At 51.8% G+C, this 15,642-nt stretch overlaps 1 protein-coding gene and 1 long non-coding RNA gene across 2 annotated transcripts in view; one reads left to right on the forward strand and one right to left on the reverse strand.

Annotated features, from left to right (window-relative positions):
• Slit3 (slit guidance ligand 3) overlaps positions 1–15,642 on the reverse strand; it is a 579,279-nt gene that overhangs the window by 19,276 nt on the left and 544,361 nt on the right. Inside the window, exons 28-32 of the mRNA XM_046421334.2 lie at positions 13,969–14,108; positions 11,163–11,256; positions 7,881–8,018; positions 6,305–6,545; positions 4,659–4,789 (exon numbers count right to left, since the gene is read on the reverse strand). Coding sequence (XP_046277290.1) covers positions 4,659–4,789; positions 6,305–6,545; positions 7,881–8,018; positions 11,163–11,256; positions 13,969–14,108 — 744 coding nt within the window. The remainder of the gene's footprint in view (positions 1–4,658; positions 4,790–6,304; positions 6,546–7,880; positions 8,019–11,162; positions 11,257–13,968; positions 14,109–15,642) is intronic.
• On the forward strand, positions 727–14,870 carry LOC124077092 (uncharacterized). The gene is made up of 3 exons (XR_006846516.2): positions 727–907; positions 13,542–13,736; positions 14,732–14,870. It is a non-coding gene; the product is annotated as an uncharacterized LOC124077092 (long non-coding RNA).

The raw sequence follows: 15,642 nt of genomic DNA on the forward strand, positions 1-15,642 counted from the left end.
AAATGGAGTGATGGTAATTACGGCTCTAGGAGCACGTGCCACACCAGGCAGAGCTTGCTTGCATATACTGTTTTAAAGAGTCGAACATTTAAAAACTGGGATATTTACACAAACCTCAAATTTCCAGCCCCTCCTGATGCTCAGAACCCTTCGAGGTCATCTGCCCTCGCATGAGGCTGCCCCCTCCAGGCTGCCGCAGTCTCCACTGCTCCTTAGTGCACTCCCATATACAGTCCCACGTCTGCTCCTTGCTGGGCCCCTGGCCTCGCAGACGGGTGAGCTTGCCTCTGACAAGTCTGGCTCTGAGCATCAGAGAAGTCTGTCCCCTTCTGGGGCAGGCAGGGGCTCAGGTGGGCTTTCCTGCGTCTTCGTCCTGGGGCCTGGAATGCGTCTTGTGCCTTCACCACCTCCCGTGACCACAGTTGGGCAGACGAACAAAGCAGGCACCGGCAGGAAGCCAGCTGCTGCAGCTCTGTAAATCCGCTGGCTGCTCACCCTTGCCCTGGCCTGGCTCATGGGCGTCTCTGGCCGTAGGAGTCTGCAGCTGCCAACTCCACGGGTGAGCCCTGGCATGGCTCCCTGGCTCACAGCCCAAGGCTGAGGTGGCAGGCTGGTGTCAAGAGGTCACTGTAGTCACTCTGAGGAGATCCGGTTCTATTGGCTGGAATGGCCTTGTGAGCTCCTCTGCAGCTGTCACCTCAGCCTGTAGCCCTTCATCTTCTGATGGTGACCCCTCCCAGGGCTTCTCCTGTTCTGTGGAGATGCTCCTCAGTGTGGAGAAGCCTGTGGAACACTGCCTCCTCCCCAGGAACCCTTCCCCGTCCCAGCAAAGTATCTGCTCCTTCTTCAGAAGTGTCCCCACCGCATGCTGCGGTGTCTCCATGGACACCTGTTTGCTTCTCCCCAGGTAACTGCTGCTTCTTTAACCCATTAAGCCCCATTTCTGGAACACCTGAACAATTTACACTGAGCAACAAACACACATCTTTTGGTAACTTTGAAACACATATTTGTGTTTGTAGAGTTCTAATATTTTAAGAAAAGTAATAGGTAAATGATTTGTGATAATATTCATTAAAATTATTGCTATCACTAATATTATTAATGATATTATATTAATAAGCTCTAGATTATTATTATTTCCAACATATTTTAATGCACCTTTGTTGATTTCATTGAAATATTCACAGATTAAAAAACCTGGGGGTGTAATGTGCTGAGCTGTGTCTTCCTCTCGGGCCTGTGTGTGCCTGATCCCATGGCTCCTACTCTGGGCCCGCGTCTGGCCCAAACGAGGTGTTTGGTTGTGTTTTCTGAGTCAATGGAGAGTGGAAGAGAATACTATAGGTTGAACTTCCCTAATCAAAAAATCCAGAACTAAAAATACTTCAAAACCTGAAAATTTGTGAGCACTCACTGATGTCACAAATGGCAAATTCCATACCTGATCTCATGTGATGCATCACAGTCAAAATACAGGAGCAATAAAAAGATAATACAAAATTACCTTTGGTTAGCAAGGCCCTAAATCACTTAGTGAGACCCTGTCTCAAAATAAAAAATAAAAAGGGTTGGGATATGGCTTAGTGGTTAAGCACCCTGGGATTCAACTCCCAGTACCAAAAACAAAACAAACAACAACAACAACAAATTACCTTTGGGCTAAGAAAGGTGTATATGAAATAGAAGTGCGTTTTGGATTTAGACTTGAGACCCATGCCCAAGATAGCTCATTATGTATAAGCCAATATTTCACAACCTGAAAACTGTCTGAAATCCAACACATTTCTGGATCCAACCATTTTGGAGAAGGGATACTTAATCTGGAGAAAAGGATTTGGAAGCAAAAATACTTCAATGTGGGATTTCTGGAGCCTGGGGTTCCTTAAACCTAGAGCTGAAGGGCAGTGAAGATTGTCCCCCAGCTGGCATGGGGCTCCAGGCCGGGGTTTCCTGGATGCACATCACTGGGATCTTCCCATGGAGAAGCCTGGCATGCCCCTGTGCCACGTCTCAGACAGGAGCACTCTCTCAGCATGCTGCCAGTGCCTCCTGTGAGCCCGCCCCTGACTAAGCCACAGCACCACCAGCCAAGGTCAGCTGGGGAGGGGGGCTCCACTCAGGAGGCCCAGGCTGTGCACGGGGCCTAGCTGCACTGGAAGCTGGCCCCGCCTCCTCAACAGGTCTGTGTCCAGCTCAGCGGGCCAAGCACCGTCCCAACCCTCAGCAGTGCCTAGGAGGGCCTCCATGGCGCACAGTGGGGGAGCTGGGGCAGGAGGCAGGTCACTTGCCCACACCCAAGTCTGTGTAGCACCAGAGGCTTTTTGCCAGGCAAGAGGTTGTTGGGTTGCTGGTGGCCCTGCCCCCCTGGCTTTCTGTCCTCCCGCTTGGAGCAGGGCCACTGGTTCCAGGAAGAGATGTCAGGAGGCCCCGTCTCCAGGGAGCTCTGAGGCCACCGGGCGAGTTGCTTCTCCATGTCCACTGACCCGGTCCTCCCCACCCGGGATGCTTCTGGTGCTTCCTGCCCTCCAGGCTAGTCTTTCTGTCTGGCTGATTCCCCTGTCCTGCCTCTTGTCTTTGCTGCTGTCCCAGCCTGGCGTGCCACCTCTTCTCTGCTCACACTAGTTTCTCGCCTTCATCAAGATGCAGCTCAAGCCGGGTGCCATGACGCACGCCTGTAATCCCAGCGGCTCAGGAGGCTGAGGCAGGAGGATTGCCAGTTCAAAGCCAGCCTCAGCAAAAAGTGAGGCACTAAGCAACTCAGTGAGACCCTGTCTCTAAATAAAACACAAAATAGGGCTGGGGATGTGGCTCAGTGGTCGAGGGCTCCTGAGTTCCTTCCCCATACCAAAAAAAAAGAAAGAAAAAGAAAGAAAGAAAAAGATGCAACTCAACTCAACTGGCTGCTTCTCCAGTGAGTTCCCACGTGTGAACTGGTGGTCCTCAGACCTACGCATCGGAATCACTTGGAAGGGTCCTTAAAACACAGATCTGTTGGGGACAAGCCCCACCCTCACATGGGCCCAGGTGTTGGATTCAGAAGTGCTGGGGCAGATTCTGCATTTCTACTACCTTCCAGGCACCAGCTGCTGCCTTGGGGCCACACTCAGAACCACTGTTTTTTTTTTTTTCCCATTACTGTTTTTGGTGTTGTGGATGCCCCCCGGGGTCCTGTGCCTGTTAGGCAAACACCCTGCCACCAAGCCATATTCCCAGCCAGACCACGGGTTGTAACCAGTGGTTTTCACACTGGGTTTATTGGAGGAGAATCAGGGGCCTGGATGGTTAGGGTGGGAATGTGGCTCCATCCCCGGCCCCCAGGGCACTTTGGCCTCTATGCATTTAATACTCTTGAGTTTAATATCAAGTTTCAACTGAAGAAAAGATTTAGTTGGGGGGAAGAGGAAGTCCAACTATTTCTTCTTTTCACCAACCCCAATGGAATACGCTCCTGTTTCCATGGTGAAGAGCATGGCTCTACTTTGTTCTGGGATTTCCCCAAGTTCTGCTCCTGGTCCACTAGTGGGTTTTTTTAAAAATATTTTTTTAGATGTGTAGACCTTTATTTTATTCATTAACTTATACATGGTGCTGAGGATTGAACCCAGGGCCTCACACATGCCAGGCAAGCGCTCTACCACTGAGCCACAGCCTCAGCCCCCACTAGTGTTTTTCATAATTTGGGGGTAACAAAGACATCTAAAAATTCTAGTGGTTACTTTTAAGAATTATTATAAAGATATTTGTAACTAAAATTATTTTATATTTTAGCTCTTTAGTACTGGTTTCAGATTTAGTAGTTCTTTTAAATTTGGGGATTTTTGCACAGACTTTACCTGTTGAACATCACTTATCCAAAATGCTCTGAAAATTTTTCGAGTGTTATGTTGGCGCTCAGGAAATTTCAGATTTTGGAGAATTTCAGATTTTCCCATCACTGGGGGAGGGTGTGCCCTTGAAGGGATATTGGGACACCAGCCCCTTCCTCTCATTCTCCCTCTACTTCCCCACCACCAAGAGGCCAGCTGCTTGCTTCACATGCTCCCTGTGATGGTGTGCTGCCAATGCACAGGCCCAAAGTGACGTGGCCAAGCAACCATGTACTGAAACCTCTACAACTGTCAGCCAAAATAAACCTTTCCTTTTTATAAGTTGATTTCCTCAGGCATTTTGTTACAGTAGTGGGAAGCTGACTAGCACACAGGGTGACTGTGTTCTGAAGTTGTCCTTCAGGGCAATTTGAAAGTCACTGAAGCAGTGGCCCTATTTCCCAATGCTCTTGAATGTCTTTCCCTTGTATTGCATGCTAATTGCCCCGTTTTCTTTCTTAAACTAATAAAAGATTAGAATGACATTTTGAAAAGGGCGTCTCATTAAGCAGCCTCATTCCCATTGGAGCACCTGGCTCCAAGCACAGTAGCCAGCTGGCCATTTATCTTATGGTAATGAGGTGTCATCTTCCCGCTGGAGCCTGCCTTCCTGGCCTGCTTCTGCCTCCAGTGCTGCCCTTCTCCCTCCCACCTGCCACTCTGTGCAGGAAGTGTGTGTGTGTGTGTGTGTGTGTGTGTGTGTGTACGCGCGCATGCGTGCTGGGGTATCAGCTTCACCCTGGCTGCTCTGGTGTGGAGGTGAGTAGTGGCTGGGGGCGTGGTCCTCACCTGTACACCGTGGTTGGAGGGGAGCTCAGGCTGTCATAGACCAGCCTCACGTGGCCCTGGTACAGCTCCAGCGCCAGGGGATCATTGTCTCCCTTGTAGAGAAGGATGCCATTGTCCTTGTCAGTGGCCACCTGGAGAGAGGGCCGGGCACGTGGGTTAGGGCTTACGTGAGGTCAACCTCTCCCACCCCTCTCCCAGCACCCTCTTCCAGATGGCTGCTTCTGGGGGTACTTTAAGATACACCAGCTTCTGGCTTCACCCAGAGTGAGCTCACATGAATCTCTCGGGCAGGTAGGTTGAAACTTCTCCAGGGGATTGTGAAATATTGCCAAGGCCGAGAACCAGGGGGCGCTCCTGTGCCCGCCACCTGCACTCATGGCCGGCACCTGTGTAGCTGTGAATGGGATGTGAAGCAGGGAAGTTTGACAGGACCCTGGAGATCTGGGGTTGGGACCCAGAAGTTAGGTCTCTGGGTGGAGCTGGGGGTCCAGGGACAATGGCAGGTAGAGCTTCCTTCCTGTTTGTGCCAGGCCAAGCCTCAGCTGAGGGGCCTGCCCACAGGCTGCAAGCTCCGCCAGGTGAGGAGTTTGAACATTGTGTCAATGCAACCCCAGCACCTGGAAGAGTCCCTGGGATGTATGGGTGCTCTCTAGATCTTTGTTGAGCAGTATTCCCCCATAAACTCCAACTTTAACCTGGGCTAATTGGCCATAGCCAGAAAGAGAACGGAGCCCCAGTGAGTGCCCAGCAGCACCCAAACCCAGGGGCAGGGGCCACTACCTGGTCAGCACCATCCTGGTACGTCTTTGGGTCTCCTCTTCCATGAGGAGCCTGCGGGTGGGGCCTATTCTTTGCCCATCCTCCGCCTTCCCTGCCCACACCCACCTCCAGAACAGCATTTAGCTTAACCAGAAATACAGTCGGGAATACACGGGCTCAGGTCCAAAGCAAGGAACCTGAATGAAGCTACTGGGAAAAGAACTTGTTCACCCTGAATGGGTTTCCACTGTGTTTGTCCTCTGGACTCTGCACTTGCTGAGAAATCTGCTGGTCCTCTCCAGTCTGCGTTCACCCTGTACCCTTGGCCTCCACTCTTCTACTTTCATCAGAAAACTCCTACTCATCCTTCACCTCTCAGCCTGGGCATCACCGCCTCTGAGATGCCTTCCCTGATTCTCCCTGCAGAATGGGATTGCTGTCCCTCCAGCACATTCCCGCAGTGACCCTTGTGCCGCTGTCTCTCTCCTTGTCCTCCTGGATGGACAAGGTGCTTTTTCTGTTTTGTCTACTATCGAAGCCCTGCTTTTCAGCAGTATCTGTATATAATAGTTGAACAAATATTTTCTAGAGGAATGAGGGAATAAGACTAGAAACGGGAACTGCCATTTGCAGTGAGGGCTGGTCAGGAGGCATCTAGAAATCTATCTAGATAGAGCGAGTCCTACTTCCCCAAAGCTGAATGTTGTCCTGGATAATTTTTGGGGGGAAGCAGCAGAACTGCTAAGACATGAGGCATCCTGGTGGTTCTCTGGTACAGCTCCAGCACCAGGGGATCATTGTCTCCCTTGTAGAGAAGGATGCCATTGTCAATTCAGGGACTGGGGGCAAACTGGGTCCTTCCAAGGGCAGAATGGGGCAAGGCGCACCTGCAGAGAGATGTTGGCCTGGGGCCGGACCTTGGCGGAGGCCAGTTCCACGTAGGAGTCCTTGCCCACGAAGTTCACAGTGATGAGTTTCTCGCATCTGGGGCCAGCAAAGCCTGGGGGACAGCGGCAGGTGGGCTCCTGCTGCACCACAATGCACTGAGCCCCGTTCTGGCACTCGTACTGGTCACAGGGGCTGGTCTGCAGCAGAACCATGGGCGGGGGGTGCTCACAGAAGAGTCCACTGGTAGGAGGGGAGGGAAGCATGGGGGGAGCACAGGGCAGAGGGGGGAGAAGAGACAATCAGTTACCAACAAGGAGCCTCTGGCAGAGAGCCCGTGAGACGGGGGGAGACAGTTCCAGGGTCTAGTTCCAGCCCTGCCACTACCTGGGGCAAGTCCTTTTATTTATTTTTTCTTTAAGTCCAAGTTTTCCCATTTTTAAAGTAACTGAGTCAGACAGGTCCCCAAATGTCAGTGTCATCAGAATGCGTGGGGTGAATTGTCAATTGTTAATTGTTCCTGTTCGTGGATGGTGAAGGGATAAACAAATGCATGTCGCCCAGTGAGATGCTGCTGGCCCTTATGGGGAAAGGGAGTCCTGACACATGCTACAGCAGGTGGGCCTGGGAACATGATGCTGAGCGAAATAAGCCAGACACGAAGGGTAACAGGTTCTAATCACGTGGGCTCCCTGGAGTGAACAGGGAGGAATGCAGGGCTGTTGTTTAATGAAACAGTTTTGCAAGAGGCAAAAGTTCTCGAGATGGATGTTGGTGATGGCCACACCACAAGGTGAATATGCTTAATGCCACTGAGCTCTAGCCTTAAAAATATGTAAGGTGGTAAATTTTGTTATGTATATTTTATCATGCTTTTTTTTTAAAAAAAGTACAGACTTTCTAGCCCCCTTTTTTTTCTATTTTAATTTTTCTAAATTTTAATTCAGTAGCTCTGGCGTGGGGCACAGGAATCAATATTTTCACGAGCCTCGGATGCGGAGGAGGGTCTCAGTCCAGCTTTTAGAAACTCTGGCCTTGAGAACTCTGTGGCTCCTTCTAGGCTCAGGACCTTGGAGTCTATATGCAAAGCTTATTTGCACATTTTAGGTTTATGCCATCTGGTGAGCACTGGTAGGCATGGCACTGGTGTCCAGTCTGACCCCCACTGACCCTTTCCCGCTGTCCCTGCTGGTCAGTGTAGAAGCTGGACCGGGAACCCAGGCTTCTCCCTCCACAACCCCCTCAGACATCTAGCCGCCGGCCCAGGCCTCCCCTTTTTTCTGGCTTCATTGATTCCAGAGACTGTTCCAAGCCCCCCACTCACCTCGCCTTTTCTGCCATTGGGACACCACAATGTTTGTGTTCTCCAGCCTACAAGACAGACCCAGCCACGTGGGCAGGCGGCTCCACCACCCTGTAATCTGGGCTCCAAGATGGTGGCATCCTCCCTTAGACGGCATCCCATGCAAGCCTGACACGTGGGCTGGGACCTAAGTCCACTCTATAAGAGTCCCTTTGGGTAGCTGTAGGGTGCCTGGGCCTAGACTGTCGCCATCCCGAGGAGACTCTCTGCCATACCTGAAGCCCTGGGGGCAGATGCACGTGTAGCCATTGACTGCATCCACACACTGGGCTCCGTGGCGACACTTATGAGCCGCGCAGTCGTCATTGTCTGTCTCACAGAGCTTCCCGCTGTAGCCAGGGACGCATTCACACCTGGAACACAGTCAGTGTGAAGCTACTCTTAGGCCTGGGCAGCTTCCTGGCCTGGCTCCTGGCCCCCTCCAGGTGGCCTCCCTCTCCCTGTCCACTCAAGTTCCTTAAGGTTCTGCCTGGCCTGGCTTCACTCGGGTACCACTCATGGTCACAGCCTCTGATCCGCGCCTTTGAGGCCTGTCTGCTTCATGCAGTGGGGAGTGTTTCCAGGAGCCAGGCCGAGGGCCATGGGGTGGAACCACACAGCTTTTGGCGTGGTTCTGCCATCTTCTCCCTAGAACTGACCTTCAGGACTGTGTCAGGCACTGTGCTAAGCACATGCCAGAGTGTCACACTGAGTCCTCCCAGGACCCTGAAAAGGAGGGTCTATCATCAGGAAGAAGACAGAGCTCAGAGAGCTGAAGTCACTCCTGTGCCCTGCGTGGAGCGACAGTTTACACTATGTGTCAGACGCGGTTCTAAGTGCATTGACCATTCATGACCTGTGTTTTGGTTTCTTCATCTTTAAATACAGTTGATGATAAATAATAAATGAAATGCCTTGTGGGGGGAGGGCTCAGCATACTGTGGTCCATACCTCTGCTACCATGGGAAACCTGGCCCTGGAAAGACTGTGTCTTTGAATTCTCCTGAATTCAAAAGTGACCTGGAGAGTAGCTCAAGCCCTCTGACCCTGCCCAGAGCCATAACAACTGCCCAACACTTCACAGGATCAAATCCAGCCTTTTAAGTATGGAGTTCAGGGCTATTGATAAGGTCTTTATCAGCAATTAGGGAAGTTATTCACACTTCCAAACTAAGCAGTGAGGTTTGGAGGCCAATGTGTTTACATTCTTCTTTTTTTTATTTTATATATTCTATAGTCCTCTCCACACTAGCACTGTCAAACCTATTAATTTATTTTTTGGAACTTAGGACTGAATCCAGGGGTGCTCTACTACTGGGCTACACTTCCAGCACTTTAAAAATTTTTTTGAGACAGGATCTCATTAAGTTGACTGGCTGGCCTCAAATTTGTCATCCTCCTGCCTTAGCCACCTGAGTTGCTGAGATTACAGGTGACCCTATGCCTGGCCACATCTCGAATTTTATCAAGCCTATAAAACAATCAGGGATCTTGCTAAAGTGTAGCTTCTGATTCAGGGAGTCTGAGCAGGGCCGGGGAATCAGCATTCCCAGCAAGCTTCCATGTGTGGTGGCTGCTGCTGGTTGGGGGACTTCATTCCCTGCAGCCAGGATCTAGACAACGATACTTCATCCAGAGAAGAGGCTGGTGACACCCTGCATTTCCTATTGCTTCCAAATAGCAAGAGCCTGTATCTTTCTTCAAGTTAAAGTGAAAGGTTAATGTAATTTTAGTATCTGTTGGATCCATTCATTGTGGACCAGGGGGAGAAAACAGTGACACTCTTGTTTGCAGGACATCTGGAGTCTAGATTTAACTGAGAAACTGGCCAGGCCTAGGGGGGCTGAGTCCACACCTTTCTAGGCCTGTCTCCAGGAGATTTGCTTTACCCCGCTGTGCCTCGTGGACTGTGGGCAGTAGTTGTGCATTCTGAGATTGTTGGGTGTTCCATGAGAATGCTCCCTGCCTGGCTCAGAGCAAGTTCTCGGTGTGTGCCAATCACTGTGATCTTTGTGTTTATGATTATTTTCAGTGTTTATGGGCAGGTCCTATCTGCCCTCTGCTGAGACCTCATTAGAAGAGCATACAAGGAGATCTCCAAGGATATACATCTTCCCACTTAGGCAAAGGCCGCACTGACCGCATTTTTCTTGCTAACACCCTTCTAGGCTGCCATGGGATATGAGTTGCTTGCTGATGGGAGGGAGGGGGATAAGATGATACAATGTTGCACTGGAGAAAGGATTATTGATTTAAATGCATTTGAATAAAAAGCTAACATTATTGAGCTGCTCAGTAGACCTTTTCAAGATAGTGTCTCTAAGGAGACATTGCAGATAAATAAAATATCTGAGACTGTGAAAGCCTGACTGGCTTCTTTCTCTTCTCCGTTGTCCTAGAACTCAAGGGGTCTTGGTTACAATACAGAGTGAGATTTCAAGGAACAAGTCCAGAGGCTCATGAGAACCCCTAACTCCCTAGCATTCCTAAGAGACGGGGTAGTGCAGCACTGAGTTCCAGAGGCAGGTCCCTCATCCTAAGGGAGCTCAGTAGAAATGTTTCTGGTGTCAGCTGAGGGCACATCCTGGGATTCCCAGCTGCCCTGGTCTCTGCCTGCTCCCCTGCACCATGATCCTGGGTGTTAGAGGCTCCCTCTGCTCCTGGACAGAGCCTGCTGGGGAGGAGAGGAAGCAACTGTGTGTGGAAAGCAGTTTCCGGGACAGGGAGAGAATTCTTGGATGCAGGATTCCACCGTCCTATCAATGTCAGAGACTTCCAGGTCATGAGGGTCTAAGCATCTTCTCCAGAAGAAACACTGGCACCAGTTTTCATGATGGAGGGCGAGGGGAGAAGGTGGGAAGAGAGCCTTAGGAGGAATTCCCAAGAGTGCCATTGGTTTCTCAGGCTTGTGAACTGGGTGGCCCTCTCCCGAGGAAGCCTCTCCCTCCACCTCAGAATTGCTCATGTGCTCCTTTTACACCTATTGGCTCTGCTGCTCACTGTGGAGACGGCTCCACCTATGGCTGTGGCTGCTGAACCCAGCTGGGGCTCCTGTCCCCCAACTCCCTTCCTCCTACGTGTGCAAGCTGGCAAACCTTCTGTAGCCCCAGGTAAGATGGCCCGGAAGGCTGCACCCTGGGAAGGCCACCCAACACCCTTCACACTTTGTTTCCTCTGAGCAACGTTTTTAGCTCTGGAAAGAAGAGATGGAGAGAGCGGGTGGGGTGGGGAGGCGAGGAGAGGGAAGAAGAGGCGAGGAAAGAGAGGAAAAGGAGGAAGGAAAGGAAAGAGAACATCTCTCCCTCTCTATTGGCAGAGATGAGAGAGAGACATACAAGACAGAGACACTCACATAGGGAAAAGGAAAGCCTGAGAGACTTGGACCATGGATGAGTCAGATCCAGAGGAGAGTGGGGTGGGGAGAGAAGCCCCCCCACCCAGCACACACAGTGCCTCAGCTTCCAACCCAGACAGCTGGAGGCTGAGTGCTCAGTGGCGGGCTGGACTGCAAGTCCTACCTGAATCCTTTGTCCAGGGAGATGCACTTGGCCTCATGCTGACAGAGGTTCATCTCAGGCACACAATGGTCAATCACCTCGTCACACAGCTCACCTGGTGGAGAGGGACAAGAACTCAGGTATCAGGACCCTCAGTCCTACATCTGTCAAGTCACAGAGCAAGGCCCTCACACTCTTCTCTTGGTGTATTGTTTTTCTTGACTTAGAGTTTCCTTCCCATGGGCACTGCCACAGCACCCCTGCTTGGGGATTCTACTCCATCATCCAGGGCAGCTGCGTCTGGAGCGGCAGCCTGGACCCCCGCTTGGGCTCTGCTGTCCAATTGCTTTCTTAATTTCACACCTTTTCATTAAGCCCTCTTATGTGGGAGGCACCATGCCAGCCGCTGGGGCAGACAGTGACTTACTTCTGTCCTCTTCCAGGGTCTAGTGGTGGGAGATCTACAGACAGACAGAACCTCACCATCCAGAGTCTTGAGGCCGCCACAGAGTTAAACTCTGGAAGCACAGAGAGACCATAACCTCGCCCAGGGGGTGAGAGGGGGCTCCTTAGAATGGCTAAGAAGGCTTAACTGCATGGTTCACCTGCTCCAGATCAAGAAGCCTCTTGGGTTTTTCAAGGGAAGCAAATATGAGAGGAATTTGAATTTCTGGTCTCTGGATAACTAACTTTGATTGCTATGGTGTTGCCTGGTGGGTCATAAATACCCGGGGCTCAGATAAGCGCAACTACTACTTCAAAGTTTTCAGGTATGTAGGTGGGGTGGGTAAGGCAGGAGGCATCTCCCAAACAGGGTGGGATTCTAGGGTCTGACTTCTGGGTTTTCTCAAAGTTCACCCAATCAAGCCAGGTAGAGAGTGATCTAAGGGAGGGAGACTTCTAGTGGCAGACGTTCTCCTCGGAGCTGAGGGTGGGGAGCTGCAGCTAGAGCAGGCTGCCTGGGCAGAAGGCCCTGAGGGTGAGTGAGACGCCCCAGAACTGTTCTCTTCTGGGGTGGGGATAAGCCTATCTCCACCTTCCAGAGAGGGAGCTTCTCAAGGCCACAGTGTTCCTTACAGGCCTCCTCCTCCTCCTCCTCCTCCTCCTCCTTCTCTGAAAAGGCTCAGAGAAGCAGCCAAGTGTCTGTGTAGGCCTTGGATGTTTTGGGGGACAGAAGAGCCACAGTGGACTCCTTTCAGGAACAGAGTGCAACAAATATGGAACAGCCTGGTCCTTGAGACAGGGGCAGGGTTCTACTGAAGCAGGAGACAGATCTCCTCAGTGCCCCTGCCACTGCCTGTCTGTCTGGTGAGGATTCTAGTTGAGGTCCTCCTCTGCCATAGAGCTGATTTTGATTTTGAGCACTGTTGCCCTCTCCTGAGCTGCTGGGATTTTGATGAGCAGCTTCTTCTGGACTAGCTATCCAACTCTCTCCAGTGCTGCTTCTCAGGAAGCCCCTGTGGGCTGAGGGCATACCTTGGCCTTCTCGGTGTCTCTATTGCCTAATTCACTGCTCTGCGTGTAGTGAAGGGTGCCTGAGAAGAGTCACCTGCTGCTAGTGCAGCTCTTGGTTACGACTCTGCCCTCAGGAGATGGACGACGCAGGGCACAGGGGAGATGCCCTTGCTCATTCTCTCAACCCAAGGGCTTGTCTGGGCCCAGGAGGCAGGTGGCTTTCTCAGCTGCCATGGGGCAATCCAGCAGCCCAAGCTGTGCTGGGGCATCCTGGCTAGTGGACTGGAGGATCTGCAGGGAACGGGTGCTGCTCCACGACCCCCTCTGCAGTCCCCAGGGCTGCTCCACTGGGCACCACACCCCTGCACGCTTCATCTGGACAGATGAGCCAGGTTCCATCGGGCTGGGGGGCGGGGAGTCCCGAGCCACTTCACTCCCATTTCCTCCGGGCCTTAGGCCAGCAGGTCTGGAACTTGTAACTTAGGACACGATACCCAGGTTGCAGCAGGTTTCCAGGTGGGATAAGAGGGAAGCTCAAAGGAGTGTGGAACTGCCGGGCTAAACATAGGCAGCTTTCTTTAAAGCAGGGGTTTTCAGAACTTCTAGTGTGTTCATTTGTATCAGGAGCTAAGAAAAGGGTATAACTCTGTGCAGGGCTCCCCGAGTTGGCTCTTTTTCTGGGATAGGCCACTTCAGGTCACTTTGGTAACAAAGTCAGTTGTGTTTGTACCAATTAGTATCATTTTGACTCAAAATCTAAGAGTCTATTTGATGGTTAAATAAAGGTGTTGGGTTGGGGGCTGGATGGGTAGAAAGACAACCCCAAGCTATGATCCCTCCTGTGGGGCCTTCCCGCGCTCTCCAGCAGGACTGTTTCCCCGTGGTCCCGGGACCTCTGGAATGACACGGCTGTGTTCTCATTCTGTTGAACCTGTGTCTCCTTAGCTCCTGGCAGAGTGTCTGGAAGAACCTAGATTTCCAGAGACAGCTGACGACACCTGAGCAAAGCCGAGAGCAGCTCAAGGGCCTCTGCTGACCTCACACACGCTGGCCACCAGGCTTCCTAAAGGAGGGCACGGCCAACAGCTCAATGGATGACAGCTGGAAGAGCTCTGGGGACCTGCTTCCTAGTGGGAAGGAGTGAGTGGCCTGTAGGGGTGGGTGGGTGGGGTGGAGGAGCCAGACACGCTGGCAGACAGGATGCTGGAGAGGCCCCTCGTGGCACTCACAGTCTTGGGATCTTGGTCTCTGGGAGAAAGGAGGTGGGGTCCTTCCTCCTTTAAGAATGTCACTAAGGGAAGGGAACTCTTCTAGAGATACCGTCCACACCATGCCACCAACATGAGTGTGCTGGGGCGTCCTGAGCCCTCACCTGTGAAGTTGGGAGGGCACACACACGCGTAGTTGTTGACCCCGTCCACGCAGGTGGCGTTGTTCTCGCAGTCGTTGTCCTCACAGTCGTCGGGGTTGATCTCACAGCGCTGCCCCTCGAAGCCCAGAGGGCAGGAGCAGCTTTGGGATGAGGGAAGAGGGCAGAGGGATGAGGGGCAGGGAGGGGGGCAGGGGAGGGGAGAGGGAGGCAGAACTACAGTTAGTTGGGTCTCAGGACCGAGGGCCAAGGCAGCACCCGGGACACAGGAGGTCTCGGGCCAGAGCAGGAAGACCTCGGGAACCCACAGGATGGTTCTGACTAGCTCCCTGTCTCCAGGCCATGTTCTGGCTCCCTGGCACCTGTTGGCTGCCTTGCCCTGGAGCAGGTCCTACCCGTACTGCCACCCCACTGTCGCTAGCTGGAAGTGGTTTCCTGGGCATAGCTTAAATTCCTGCAGCTGTCCTCTAAAACACCTGCCCTGTCCTCTGTGGCTCAGACGCTCCACCCCCTCCAGAGACGGTTCACTCTGTGATGAGGGGGCAGCTGGGCCTCCTAGCTGAGGTCATGGGGCTCTGCACCCAGGATTCTGGGAATGATTTCTGACTGCTACTTTCTAGCTGTCTGGCCTTGGGTGCTCAAGGAATTAAATGAGATAATACAAGTGAAACACTTGGAAGGGAACACAGTGCACAGGAAAACTCTAAGCACATGGCCTGACATTAGTTCTAGAAAAAACCACCACACCCTCTCAACCTTTCCTCAGGGAAGCCATCTCTCTGTGCCATGTATTCCTACCACTTCTGAGCCCCTCCAGCTTCTGGGGTGAGGGGGAGGACCTCTTTCCTGCCAAGACCGAGGGTCCTGGTGAGTGCGGCTTGAACACAATAAATCAATAGGACATATTTCCTTCGTCATCTCTGGTGCATTAAATCTTTTAGAGAAAATCTTCGACCCCCTGTCCTCTGCCTGACCTTGGTTATAACCCAGGATCGGGCATGTAAAAGAACAGATAAAGCCTGGCAGAAGTGAAGGGGAAAGGGGCTGGGAGGTGCCTGGGGGTGGGTGGGAAGTAAGCCTCTGATTAAATAAATGCTTCCTGGAACCTGCCTCTTCCCAGGGCCAAGTTGATAACCAGGGATTGGCCCCGTCCATGAGCATGGCTCCAGCTTCAGAACCTGTAAGTCCAGGCCTCTGTTTCAGGGACTGCTCTGACTTGGGATGTCACTGAAAAAGTAAACTAAACTATTAAGGAATGAATTCTGTGATCCTAGAATCAATCCTACCTCACCTCTGTCCCTCTGCAATCTGAAAACCATATCACATTTCTCACACAAGGCTGAGGACTGAGCTTTCGAGATAGCGGAGAAAAATGACATTTTTTTTTTTTAAATGTCAGAAACCCTGGGCATTCAAAAAAAGACTACAGAGTGGGTAGGAATTCAAGGTCTTAAATCAAGGCATTAGTGTAGGTTTTCTTGAAGATCAACTTCTTGGGTTTGCCCCAGAACATTAGGGTGGCCCCACAGTGGGTAATGAGATAGATGGTGGCTGGCCAAGGAAGTCCAGACTGTGGGACAGAGGTGGGGAGGGGCCGAGTCTTCCCGTCCTCACTGGGAAACTTGAAGGAGTTGTCAAGAAGCTTCAAGAGCATTAGTCAGCCTCGGGGACTTTGAG

Source organism: Marmota monax, unplaced genomic scaffold (assembly GCF_021218885.2).
Source record: "Marmota monax isolate L192 unplaced genomic scaffold, Marmota_monax_Labrador192_F-V1.1 WCK01_AAM20220418_F8-fsc00084, whole genome shotgun sequence".
In the NCBI taxonomy this organism is placed as follows: domain Eukaryota; kingdom Metazoa; phylum Chordata; class Mammalia; order Rodentia; family Sciuridae; genus Marmota; species Marmota monax.